Source organism: Protopterus annectens, chromosome 2.part2 (assembly GCF_019279795.1).
Source record: "Protopterus annectens isolate FY-2018-M chromosome 2.part2, PAN1.0, whole genome shotgun sequence".
Classification (NCBI taxonomy): Eukaryota; Metazoa; Chordata; order Ceratodontiformes; family Protopteridae; genus Protopterus; species Protopterus annectens.
In genome coordinates, this window is record NC_056730.1 from 296,868,483 (window position 1) to 296,882,907 (window position 14,425).

Here is a 14,425-nt window from a genome sequence, read left to right on the forward strand (position 1 = left end):
CTTATCTGCTTATGAGGATTCAGATGCAGAGGAATCCATTCCCTCTGTCTCCCCTCCAGAGGATTTTTCTTTTGGTGAAATCTTACATACTTTAAGAGAGCATTTCCACTGGGAATGCCAAGACTATCCTCAGTCCAAAAAAAGACTCTAGAAAATTCCTCGATTTGCCACAGCACAGGCCTTTAGCAATACCCCCTGTCCTGGAAGTTGTTGATGATGTTTTTATGGAATCCATTCTTACTCCTGATACTTCACCTCCTGCCCCTAGGAAACCAGACAGGTGCTACAGAAGACCTGACACTCACAAATTTCTTTTCAAGAATCCTACTGCTGACCCAGAGATAATTTCCCAGGGGCCTAAAGGTATCAAGGCAACTACAGCCAAGAATCCCACCCCTTCGGACAGGGATTCCAGAGCTTTGGACAGATGGGGTAAGAAGGGTATATACCTCTGCACCTCTTGCTGTTAGGCCATTGCATTTTCAGTTTTGCATGCTGAAGTACCAGCAACATATTATGGAACTTATTAAAGAAAAAGTGGCTACCTTTACAGACTGTGCAGAAAATAAAGAATTGCAGGAGCTCATGCAATCTGCAAGCCAAGTCAGCAAGCATACTTTGCAGTGTGGCTTTGACTCCCTAGAAGCATCTTGCCAGGCAGCGGTCACTGGTTCTGTACTAAGAAGACATGCTTGGCTGAAGGAGCAGACTTTGCCAGACCATGTCAAATCAAAGTTACTAGATGCTCCTTTGAACAAGGACAGTTTGTTTGGCACCAAAGCAGAAGAGGTTCTTAAAAGGATGGAAGAAAAAGCTAAGTCTATGCAGACTATTAAAGAATTCTTACAAGTGCAACCCCCTATATTCAGTAGGCATTGCCCTTCCAAACATTGGTCCTTTCCAGGCCCCTCCAGGCCATCTCAAGCCAGACCCAGGGGAAACAGACCACCCAGACTACAGTCTCAGGGTGTGCAGAGATCTAAGCAATGGAGTGCCCCCACCCCCAAAGCAGGGAGTGGTAAGTCACCTCCTTACGGAAAAAACTCAGTGACTTCTCTACTCCATTCCCCATCCCTGCCCAATTGCTGATGCCCCTAGGAGGAAAAATTGCCCTTCATGCAAAAAACTGGATGTCCATCACACAATACCGAAGGGTCCTCAACATTGTATCCTAGGGATACAAATTTTACTTCTCTCACTGCCAACCACAAGCGGGTTTCCAGCCCTTCCTCCAAACCAGTGGGCAGAGGCTCAAAGCCAAGTTCTTTCCCTGCTGTCCATCAGAGCTATTCAGCCGGTTGTAGGTCAAGGATTCTATTTCAGACTCTTCCTGGTACCCAGAAAAGAGGACTCTTAGCACCCAATCCTGGATCTTTCAATTCACGACACCTTCCTGGTGGTACCAAAATTCAGAATGCTTACCCTGTAACAGCTACTACCTATGCTAGCCAAGGATGCCTCGTTAGTTACCCTAGACTTAAAAGAAGCCTATATGTACATCCATGTAAGGGAGTCATGCAGGAAGTATCTACATTTCAGGGCCAGATCTATGCATTATCAGTTCTCTGCACTTCCCTTTGGCTTATCCACTGCACCCAGAGTATTCACAGAATGCCTGGCTCCAGCCATTGCTTACTGCAGGCAGAGAAATATCCAAATTTACCCGTATTTGGACTACCTGAATTACGTGGACAGTCAAGAGTTGCTATTGCAGCACCTGACATTTATGAAAAACCTTCTCACTTCCTTTGGGGTACACCATCAATGAAAAGAAATAAAAACTGGTAGCCAGTCAAAAGATTGTATTCCTGGGAACAAGCTTGGGCACAACATCCAAGATGGCATTCCTCACTTCAGAAAAACAAGTCTGACAGCCTACTTCAAACAATTGGCCACCAGAACCCAGCTATCCGCAAGAAAAATACTGTAGGCTCGAGGGTTCATGGCCTCATGTATACTGCTAATTCCATATGCAAGACTGCATATGAGTAAACTTCAGTGGTACTTAAATAGTCTTTGGTGCCAACATTCTCAGGACCTGGAAACAGTCATTCCTATCATACCTTGTCTAAGGACAGAGTTCCTTTGGTGGGCAGAAGCATGCAACCACAACAAGGGACTGCCCTTTACTCAGCCCCACACCACCCAGACCCTAACCACAGACTCATCAGACTATGCCTGGGGAGCACACATGGACGGAAAATGGATTCACGGCCACTGGAGCCCAAGTCAGATTCATCTGCACATCAACCAAAAAGAGATGCTAGCTGTGCAGAATGCCCTGACAGCTTTCAGATCCCTACACTTTCCAGGACAACAACTAATAAAAACAGACAACACCATAGTTATGTGGTGCATCAAAATGCAGAGGGGATCCCACTGTTACCCACTCTGCAGGTTAGCCAAGGCCCTGTGGAACACGGCCTTGGACATGCAAGTCCATCTGCAAGCTCAATTCCTGCCAGGCAAACAAAACTCACTGGCAGATGATTTAAGCAGAAATCTCCTAGACCCACATGAGTGGCAATTGGAGCCCAGCACCTTCAACCTTCTTATTCAGAAATGGGGGACTCCAGAGGTGGATCTCTTTGCCTCCCCCTATAACCACCAGCTCAGCAAATTCTGCACCCTTCCCCCTTCTCTCAAGAGTATTACTCAAGATAAGACAGGACAGACCAAGGACTATTCTGATTGCCCTGGATTGGCCATGCCAGCACTGGTACCCACTTCTGTGCAGTCTATCACCAGTTTTACCCTGGCACCTACAGCAGAACACAACCCTGCTCTCAGCAGGAGGAACAGATTTTGCATCCGCAACTGCAAACCGTAAATATTGCAGCCTGGCGTATTCCTTGAATTCTCCCCCAGCAACCCTAAGCAAACAGGTGCTGGACGTCATTCTTCAAGCCAGAAGACCCAGTACAAAAAAATCCTATGCTGATAAGTGCACAATGTACTGCTCCTGGATTCAGTCTAAAGGAGAGGACACAACTCTGCCCTCCCTGCCTCTAACCCTGGATTACTTAGCAGTTTTACTCCACAGAGGCCTGTCCTCCTCCTCCTCCATTAAGATATATGCCTCAGCCATTTCGGCAAATTAAAACACGGAGCCACCTCTCTTGTTGCACCCTCTTATCAAACAGTTCCTGAGAGGGGCAAACAACTTACGGCCACCTAGGAGAGCACCCACCCCTGCTTGGGACCTTAACTTTGTACTGGAAAAGCTCACGCTTCCCACCTTTGAACCTGCAGCATCAGCAGAGTTAAAATTCCTCTCTTGGAAAACAGCCTTGCTTCTGGCCATCATTTCAGCTAGAAGAGCGTCTGAGCTACAAGCACTTATGGCTGTGGAGCCCTTCATTATTTTCCATGCTGACAGGGTTTCCCTCAGGACTAATCCTTCCTTTATGCCTAAAGTGGTGTCCAGCGTGGCTCTAAACCAATCCATCCATTTGCCAACTGTCTTCCCTAATCCTCAGAATAAAGGGGAAAGGATCCTGCACTCCTTGGATGTGCACAGACAACTCAGATTTATACCTTCATAGGACTTAGCCCTTCAGGAAATCTGACCAGTTACTAGTTAGCTTTGCAACAGGGGCAGAGGGCAAGGCTATTGCAAAACAGTTTCCAAATGGATAGCACACTACATCCATTTCTGCTACTAGCACCATGAGAAACCAACCCCTCAGGAGGTCAGAACACATTCCAGTAGGGCAGCTTCTACCTCTACAGCATTTCTCAGGGAAGTCCCTACCAGGGCAATCCTGGAAGCTGCTACCTGGAGTTCTGTACACACCTTCACCAAGCATTACCACCTGCCTATCTTTTTCCAAATCCAGGGCAGGTTTTGCAACAGCAGTCCTGCAAGGCATACTAGCCAGCCCTAACTCTTCTTGACTGCCTCCACCCTTCTTCAGCTTTGGCAATCCACCCAAGTGTGATGAATGCAACAGTGAAACATAAAGAACGTAGTACAGTTGTGTACACTTAACATAAATGTAGATGTTCAAATGTATTCACTGTTGCATTCCTGGTTTCCCTCCCTCCAGCCCCCTGGTTTCTCTCTCTCCTCTCTATGGCTATTACTCACCCCTTTCAGGGGTATTGGTATTTACTTTTTACTGGTGGTGTTTTCCCCACCATAACTTAGCTCCCCATTTGGGGGGCTCCTGACATTTGCGGCAAGAAAAACTGATGTGATGGCGTCGGCTGCCTGTTTTTATACCCCTGCCGACCTGACGTCAGTCCTGGAGTGACAGCATCCGATGCAGATGTACTAAGTCTCTGGTATTCGGGCCGACTGAGGGCTACCTACAGGCAGATAACCCAAGAGTGATGACTGCAACAGTGAATATACTCGAACATCTACATTTATGGTAAGTGTACACAACTGTACTTTTTGCCCAGTGTGATAATGTTGGTTTGGAAAAGTTATCACTTGAGTTAAAAATAAATAAATAAAAAGCCCCTCCCCTCCCATTTCAGGGATTTGTTGCAGTTAATGAAAAATCTTTTATACTGAAGCTCTTTCGATTTCAGAATCTAAGACCAATTGTACAGCAAGGACTCTATAACCAGAGATGCTGTTCGGTAAATGAGGATTAACTCTTCTGGCTATGTATATGTTTAAAATGATTCAATTAAAATCCTCAGTGAATGCAGTTGCTGTAATGAGTGTGAAACAAACATAAGTACTCTTAATGACATTTCCTTTGTAAATCCCAGCATATTGTTTTTTTTTTCTAGTGTTATATTATTCTAATTATTGACATTTTTTGATGCTTCTATTAAGAACCTGCAAAAAGTTCTAGTGTTGTGATATGGTTTTGTATAAACAACTTTTTGGAGTGCAATTGCTGTGCTTAAATCTTTACAGTTAACTTTGGTAAACAGTGTGTCACTTTAATGCAGTGTTTTAAGGCTATAAGATTAAGCCTATGACTGAATATACCTATACCCTGCAGCAGTCTCGGGTTTGGCACCCACAACCTCCGTTTACTTGTGCAGCCCTGAGTAAATGGCAACCAGACAGTGTTCTGGGCTGAAACTGAAATGGGTCCACGTGGATTAGTGCTTTACCCAAAGTAATGGGACGTGCGTTTTAACCATTTGGTAATGCTAAAGCTTTAAATTCCCTAGACTGACCACTGAACAAAAAATTGTATAGTGCAACTAAAATTTTCAAGCCAATGTGCAATAACTGCATCTGTATTGTGATTTCAGAAAGTGCTTAATCATTTTTTTTTATTTTACAGGTACTACAGTGAAAACAAGCACAGAAAGATGGATGACCACCACAGAGATCACAGATCTAATTTGGAGGGAAGCTTTAAGGAGAGTAGGTCTCACATGGACCATCATGCCCATTCAGATCATTGGTCACATTCAGACTATCGTTTTAATTCAGAATATAGTCAACACAAATCATCCAAGGATTACAGGTACCACTCTGAGAGGCAAATGGACCACAGGGGCTCTGGGAGTGATCAAAGGTCTCCTTATGGCTCAAGATCTCCTTTAGGACATAGATCTCCATTTGAATACTCTTCAGATCACAAAAGCACTCCAGAACACACCTGGAGTAGTCGTAAGACATAACACAGGATCATCCACATATCTGGAACCTCTTTAGCCATATACCGTAAATTAACACAGTGATTGCCTTACCTGACTTGAAAGCTCTGAACAGGAGTTGGCTTTCAGTAGCAGTATTTGTTACTTCTTTCCAAGGTGAAAGTGTAATATCCCATCAGAAGATGAATATTTTTATATTTAAGATTTATGCTGCACTGCTCTGCAAACGTTCTAAACGTTGTAGATTTTTTAAAGATGTTTACTACTACGGACCTCAACACTGCCCTGTTCAGGCTGGATCATGAAACTCAGATTCTTCTGGAATTTATCCATTTGACTCCTCCCAGCATATATTTTTTTAAAAAAGCAGTTTTTTGCATTCAACCTGTGAATCATGAGTCAGAAAGGAATAAGTAATATATCTCTTAAAAACCTGCAAGGACTGGATTTATTTTCCAAAGCTACTTGTTTACATTGTGTACACTGCAAACACCTTTCTTCTTCTCATCAAGCTTGAATATTTAAATACTGTTCCAAGTGTAAAATAGTCAGGATTTTTTGTGATCAATTATAATGAATTTTTACAAGTTTTGCTGCTGTAAATTATTGTAAATAAGTGAATTTAATGAATTTTTGCCCCTTTCTCAGGCTTTTATAAATTTTCCTTTCCCCACCAACTCAGGCCTTATTGTCAGTAAAATTGAATTTAGTCCATGTGTTATAGTTTTTGATGCATTGTCTTGATGGAATCATTGTTCAGAATGTACAATTGGGGAAGGGAACACGTATGCCATTGTCTTTTGTGCACCTCATTTTTTTATTAATACTAGTTTTGTGTTCCATTTTTAAAATATGTTGTAAATTGTGGTTATGAGGGGAAAAGAAGTATCCCTTACAAATTTGTATAGTGTTATGCTCCTGATGTGGCAAAACATATTGGAATTTTAATGCATTGATTTAAAGAGGCTTACATAATTGGGAGTTAAAATCAGCTGAATTTGTTGTAAATCCATTTGTTTTCCTTTTTTATTGTGGGCAATAATGTCAAATGTGCTATGCAGCCAGCTGAATTTTTTGAACTGATGGGCAAACTGATAAGATACTGTTACAGTGCAGACAGATGTACATAGATATTTCTATATATTACAGATTAAATATGCCAAACATGTCTGAACTCTCTCTCTTGTCCATGCTGCTAAGCCTGTATGAATTGTCTTTAAAAATATTGTTGAAGTATGGTTTCTTTTTGGCTTCACAACATCTAAATACCTTATAGTGGGTACATATTACTATTTTGTTCCTTAGCAAGTAATGCGTATGCTGAGCTGAGAGACGTTTGTTTTTTTCACATAGTAATGCTGAAGTATTTTATTGTAGTCTGTGATGCCAGCAAGATGATGAAGATTGCAGTACTTTTTAATCTAACTAACTTTGTGCACATTTAATGTCCAAAAAAAGGCAGCCTTACATAGCAGGTTGGTGTGTTTGGAACCTTTAACTAGAGGAGTGCCTTCATATAGAACCATTCTCTTCACATCTTTTCATGAGATTCATGCGCACTACCTAAAGGTTTTGTGTTTTCTTTAAGCCTGTGTCAGCCAATAGGTCCTTGTCCATGTTTAGTGTATTTTACAAGCAGGGAGAACCTCCCATGTCAGTTTACATTTTTTGCCATTTTGTTTGGAAGGATTTCTGGAAGGTTTGGTCCATTTTATGTCTGTTATTTCATGTTTGCCATGTGAATACTAGGTCAGAGCTTCCTCCTGGTGATCCTATCAATCCTACATTATTTTATGAAAGTAATATTTCTTACAGTTTTTCTGAAGTAAAAAAAACTAATGTGAGCCATTGTTATGGAATTGGAAGTGTAAATGCTAAGATTTATGAACGGGCCATCTATTTTGTGCCTTTTCTTTTTCGGTCTTGACCACTGTACAAAATCCTTTGCCTTGTGCAAATATTTCAAAGGTGACATTTTCCCCAAGCCAGAAGGTTACATTTCATGATTGAAAAGCACCATCTTTGTATTTCTTTTTGTGGTCTTACTCACATTTGTCATTTTTCTCATCTTCAAAGATAATCATTCTTCATGACACTAGATTAGGCTTTCCGTTGGGTGCAAGTAACCCACTCTGTCGCTGAAGGGGATTGACTGTTGAAGAAAAAGAAGGCATCTTCATCTGCATGTACAAACATGATGGTGATGTTTTATATTAGCAGACCTAGAATCAGCAATTACTTTCACTTATGTTGGGAAACTATCACATTGTGCATATTTACTGCATGGTGAGTATTGTTTACTGGTAGTGCATTGTATTCCTTGTCTGCACAATTCGTTGTTATTGGAGTGAGAGCTCTTATTAGGTCTGTTCATTACTGGTTTCTTTCCAAAACGTCCCAGATTTTGCTGTCTTTCCAAATGACCTTGCCCTTTTATGAAATAGTAAGTTGTTCTGCCTCTTCCCTTTCATCTTCTCTTTTATCGTCTTGTGCAGATAATCTTGCTCGTGGATTTATTTATTTAACATTTGTTTACTGGGAAAGTCTGACAAGGACAGAGCCCATTTTCAGCAGAGGCCCAGGGAGAAATGCTCCAGATGCATGTGTTTGGACTGTGGGAAGAAACTAGAGCACCTGTGGGGAAATCTACACAAATGCAAGGAGGACATGCAGACTCCACACATAAGGCACCCCAGCTGAGAATCGAACCAGCGAGCCTCTTGCTGTGAGGCAACAGTGCTAACTGCTACACCACTGCAGTTCCCTCCTATCGTAGTAACTGTTTTGAGTGGCTCCATGACTTCTTGTGACCCTTTGAAGTTTGCTGACAAGACAGAGATAATCTTTGGCTTTTCAGTAAGCATTATGTGTTTTTCTTGAGCTGCTCTCCTTCCTAGAAGTGCCATTTTTCAGAATGCTTCAGCAGGTATCCCTTAGGTCCTGCCTCCTTTTTTTTGGCTGTCCCAGTAGTAGTCATGTTATCAAAGGAATGCCAATAAATAGGTAAGGCAAAACATTTCCATTGGTTCTTTTTCTTCCATTCCATTAGATTAGACCTTCCCTTACAGATATCAAAAACCCTTATAAGTTTAACTTTCTGTTTTGATAACTGCATCTAGTAATTTGTCTCGAGTCATCTTTTTAGTCATCTCCTTAACAAAGCTAGGATGTTCTTCGTGTTTCACTGTTGCAGTCATCACACTTGGGTTATCCTGGCAGGGGTAGCCCTCAGTCGGCCGAATACCATAGGCCTAGTATTTCTACATCGGTTGCTGTCGCTCCAGGACTGGCGTCAGGTCTTCAGTGGTATAAAATCAGGCAGCCGACACCATTACATCAGTCTTTCTTGCCAACGAGCCCGAAGCAGAAGCAGTTTGCATGATTGCTGGTTGGCCGCTACCTGAATTTTCATTTCCGAATTGAAGATGAAGTCTTCTAAAGCTAACCGTTGAGGATCGTTTTTTCTTGCTCTAACCGATGTCAGAAAAAGTTAACAATTGTCTCGCCTGTGAAAGCAAATACCACATCGAGACTTCCATTCTTACTGCGTCACCTGTTTAGGCCCAGACCACAACGTCCCTTGCTGTCGCTTTGGTTCCTTGTTCAACACCAGAGCTATACGTCATCGGGCCCTCATTGTAGCTAAATATTTTCGCTCTCAGTCTTTGTATTCCGATATGGCTTCAGAAAGCCATCCGACCACTTATCATCTGAAACAACTTAAGGGTGAAGACAGACCGCACAGGTCCTAAACTGCTGACGACGCTTCTGTTAAGCTAGTCAGTTCTCCGGTCCTCAGCGAGGCGCTTTCACAGCCCCTGGTGCCCGCTTCTGTAGAGTCGCAGGCTGATACCGAGACCCGTTCGGAGACCAGTATGCCGCGAGACTCTTCTTCGACCTAAGCATCCTGCGGATGTCTCTACCTTGGATGGGTCCGGAGCAGCTGAGCAGGCACCAGCTTCCGAGAAAGTTGTTCGCACTAACGATACTCAACACAAACCGACGACTTATTTCGCTTCTTCCGTTCTTTCTAAAACTACCGAGTTTCTAAGGCCCAGGGTATAAACTACGCCTAAACAAATGACGACCCAAGCTCAGGCTCCTGCATCCATGCCTCAATCTCAAATGCTTAAAATGACTGAAGACCCTATGCTTAATAGGGGAAACCAGGCTACCCCTTCCAAAAGAAAGAGAGACTTGTCCCCAGTAGGTTTATCTGAACAGGAGTCTGATGACAGTGAGGATGTCCTTCAAGGATGCATCTGCAGTCATCACATATGGGTTGTCCTGCCTCAGGCAGCCCTTCGGTCGGCCGGATTCCAAAGTCTGGGTCCGGTGTCGGCTGATGTCGCCCTTTCCCCAACGTCAGAGCACCTGGGGTATAAAAGCGTCAGCCGACGCCATCTTCCTCCGTCTTTCTTGCCGCGTGGTGCCCGAAGCAGTTCGCAAGTGCTGGTCGGCCAGCTCCTGTAATTCAGCTACCGAAGACTTCAAAAGCTAAGTACCCCGTTGGGGACTCTTTCTTCCTCAGCCGATGTCAGATAAAGTTAATAATTGCTTAACTTGTGGGAAACAAATACCTCATAAGGATTTCCACTCTTACTGCCTCCCCTGCCCAGGCCCAGACCACGACGTCTCGGCCTGTTCAGCCTGTGCTTCCTTCAACCAAAGCACTCTTAGACGTCGGGCAGAGTTTGCAGAGGAATTTTTTGGGGCTAGTTTTTCGTACAATATGCCGTCGGAGACTCCGACTTAACCTTCAACAAAGAAATGGAAGGACAAGGACCGACACACGCGGGCCGCGGTTTCGGCTGAAACCATGGCCAGGCCTACCGCGAGTGTCTCGGAATCGGCTGAAACCGAGTCCTTGGTACTTCTGACCCCCGAAACCGCTCAACCGACAACCTCAGCCCCGGAGGCCCCTGCTGAGTCGGTTATTGAATTTCCTTCTGAAACTGGTGTCTTGGAAACTTCCGACACCATTCCTCTAGACAAAACTACACCAGCACGTGGTGCAGCCAGGTCTCCTGGATCCATGTCCATAAAGGCATTCACCAGGGCTAAAGCTGCTAAACACGTAAAAGCTATGCCTCCCAGGGTTATTCCTCAGGGACCCACTACAAGTTCACAGATTCTATCTTTAGCAGAGGACCTTATTTCCTTAATTAGGGGCTCTCAACCCCATCCGGACAGGGGCTCTCAACCTCCTCTAGACAAAAGGCCCAGGGTTGAGCCCTCTGATCCCCACTCCTCAGAGGAGGCCTCTGATGGCTCTGCTCTCTTGGACTACCAGGAGGAGGTTTTTCGCCTCTGAGGATTCTGATGCAGAGGAATCTATCCCCTCGGCCTCCCCTCCTGAAGAACTGTCCTTCGGGAAGACCCTTCACTCTGAGAGAGCATTTCAAATGGCAGGGCCAGGAATTCTCTGATTCCAGGAAAAGATTAAGAACTTTTCTGCATTTACCTCAGCATATACCTTTGGCTATTCCTCCTGTTTTGAATGTCATTGATGATGTGTACTCTGAGTGTAGCATAACCCCTGACGCTCTTCCTCCGGCCCCTGTCAAACCCGATAGGTACTACAGGGTCCCGGACTCGCATCTTTTTCTTTACAAGGCCCACTCTGCTGATCCAGAAACTATTTCCCAGGGCCCTAAAGGGGTTGCAGCTGCCACTACAAAAATTCCACTCCCCTCTGAAAGGGAGTCCAGGGCTTTAGAGAGATGGGGTAAAAAAGTGTATACTTCTGCTACTCTTTCTATGAGGGCATTAAATTGTCAATTTCATATGATACAGTACCAAGAGTATTTGTTAGATGAATTGCATAAGAAACTGTCTTCACCTGAACCCCTAGATCGCAAATCACTTCAGGATCTGGTACATAACTCCCAGCAGGTTAGCAACCATTTTTTGCAGTGTGGTTATGATGCATTGGAAGCTTCATGTAGGTCAGCTATGACAGGTGCAGTCATATGTAGGCATGCTTGGCTGAAGGAACAATCTCTGCCAGACCATGTTAAAGCTAAGCTTCTGGATGCTCCACTGGAGAAGCAAAAGTTATTTGGCTCCACTGCTCAGGAGGTCTTAAAGAAATTTGAGGAAAAGGCAAAATCTGTACAAACAGTTAAAGATTTTCTACAAGTTCAACCACCAAGATTCAGCAGAAATTGGCCTACCAAGAATTGGTCCTTTCCGGACACAGAAAGATTTCAGAGAGGCAAGAACAGGCGTGCCAGAGGTAGAGGGCAAGCTAGAGGCTCCTACAGAGGACGTCAATGGCAGCCTCCCAACCAGAGAGGTAGTGCAGGACCTACAACTGCTGCACAAGGACTGGCTCAATGACTTTGCTTTGACTCCGCCAACCTTGGGCGGAAAGCTTTCTTTATTCTCAGAAAATTGGCACAGTATTACAAGAGACAAATGGACAATGCAAATAATAGACAAAGGATACAGGTTCCATTTTCACACATTGCCAAAAAGAAAAGGCATGCCAGACCTGCCACCAAATCAAAGGGCAGAGGCTTTGAAACAAATCTCCAACTTAATGCAAATGAAAGCTATAGAAACGGTTCCTCTTTCAGAACAAGGCCAAGGATTTTATTCCAGACTATTCCTTGTTCCAAGAAAAGAAAATCAATGGAGGCCTATACTCGACTTGTCCGCACTGAATACTTATCTCATTGTGCCAAAATTCAAAATGCTGACTTTACAGCAACTCCTTCCCATGCTGGGCAAGGGGTCTTGGTTGGTGACTCTAGACCTCAAGGAGGCATACCTGCATGTCTCTATCAGACAAAGTTGCAGAAGACACCTCAGATTTCTTGCAGGTTCAGAGCATTATCAATTCTCAGCATTGCCCTTTGGCTTATCTACTGCGCCCAGAGTATTCACGAAATGCCTGGCATCAGTAATTGCACACTGCAGACTTCAGGGGATTCAAATATACCCATATCTGGACGACTGCCTTATACAAGCGGACAGCCAGCAAACTTTGGTAAAGGACTTGAGTTATGCCATCCACCTACTGCAGGCCTTGGGATATACAGTCAACATTCACAAGTCAAGACTTGTTCCATCCCAAAGAATAACTTTTCTGGGTGCAGATCTAGACACAGCCACCCAAATGGCTTTTCTCACAGAAGAAAAACAAAGACAACTACCGGATTACTTCAAGAATCTGACAAGACAAACTCAGCTGACTGCAAGGAAAATTCTGCAGGCCCTGGGTTACATGGCATCTTGCATTCTTCTGATTCCACAAGCAAGGCTGCATATGAGGAAACTACAATGGTACCTAAGGAGTTTATGGACTCAACACAGTCACAGCTTAGAAACTCTGATCCCACTCATTCCATGCCTCCAAAAGGAATTTCTGTGGTGGGCTCAAGCATGCCAGTCAAACAGGGGTCTGCCCTCCAGCAAACCAATAGCCAGCCAAACCATTACAACGGACGCTTCAGACCACGGTTGGGGAGCACACATGGAGGGCAGATGTATTCAAGGACTATGGTCACAAAGGGAGCTACACATGCACATAAACCAAAAGGAAATGCTGGCAGTGATACATGCAATAGAGGCCTTCAAACACTTTCTGCATCAAGGCCACCTGCTAATAAGGACAGACAACACCACAGTTATGTGGTATATAAACAAGCAAGGAGGCACCCATTCCTACACTCTTTGCAGACTGGGAACTTTCCTTGAAACTCAATATAGAGCTGCAATCCCAGTTTGTGCCAGGAAAAGACAATATACTGGCGGACAGCTTAAGCAGAAATATCATGGATGCACACGAATGGATGCTGCACCCTGACATCTTCCTACAGATAACACCATCATGGGGAAGGCCGGACATAGATCTTTTTGCCTCCCCCCACAATCATCAGCTGAAGAAATTCTGCTCAAGGACATACCACCCACAAGCATGGAAAGTGGACGCCCTCTCTTTCAGCTGGAGAACTCTAACAGTGTATGCATTTCCACCTCTCCCATTATTGACCAAGGTCTTACTGAAGATCAGGACAGAGCAGCCAAAAGTGATTCTGATAGCTCCGGACTGGCCAAGACAGCACTAGTACCCACTGTTAAAGAGCATGTCACGCACGAAACCATGGCCTCTTCCTCAATGGCCACTTCTCCTGACACAGCACAATTACAAAACTCTGCATTCCAACCTGAAAACCTTGCAACTAACAGCCTGGAAAATACCTTGACTCCTCCTCAGGATAAGCTATCCAAGAGTGTGAAGGGGATATCATCATGGAAGCTCGACGACCTTCCACAAGAAAGGCATATTCAGCAAAATGGAAAAGATTTCACACTCGGAGCACCACAAAGGGCCTAGATGCGACAGTGATGAACATGGCACATATCCTGGAATACTTGGCGGAAATGCTCCACAATGGCCTGTCCTACTCTTCCATTAAAATTCATGCTTCAGCAATTTCAGCAGAGTACAATACTGATCCACCTGTCTTTTCTCATCCTCTCCTAAGACAGTTTCTAAGAGGAATTAAAAACATCAATCCTCCAAGGGAAACCTCCAGTGCCTACTTGGGACCTTAACTTCGTGTTGGAAAAACTAACTCTGCCTCCCTTTGAACCAGCAGCATCTGCGGAACTACAGTTCCTGTCTTGGAAGACTGCCTTACTTCTGGCCATAACCTCAGCAAGAAGAGTATCTGAGTTACAGGCCCTCATGGCAGTACAGCCATTTCTTATTTTTCATCAGGACAGTCTCTCATTGAGAACCAATCCTTCATTTATGCCAAAGGTGGTATCCAGGGTCTCATTAAACCAAGCTATTCACCTGCCTACCTTCTTCCCAAATCCACAAAACAAAGGGGAGAAA

The 14,425-nt window shown here is 44.2% G+C and overlaps 1 protein-coding gene across 1 annotated transcript in view; it reads left to right on the forward strand.

Moving 5' to 3' along the window:
- Positions 1-6,742, forward strand: part of CHD1 (chromodomain helicase DNA binding protein 1) — a gene marked incomplete in the record, with an annotated part of 4,694,407 nt that extends 4,687,665 nt beyond the window's left edge. Inside the window, 1 exon segment of the mRNA XM_044063873.1 lies at positions 5,256-6,742. Coding sequence (XP_043919808.1) covers positions 5,256-5,598 — 343 coding nt within the window.
- Positions 6,743-14,425: the final 7,683 nt, after the last annotated feature.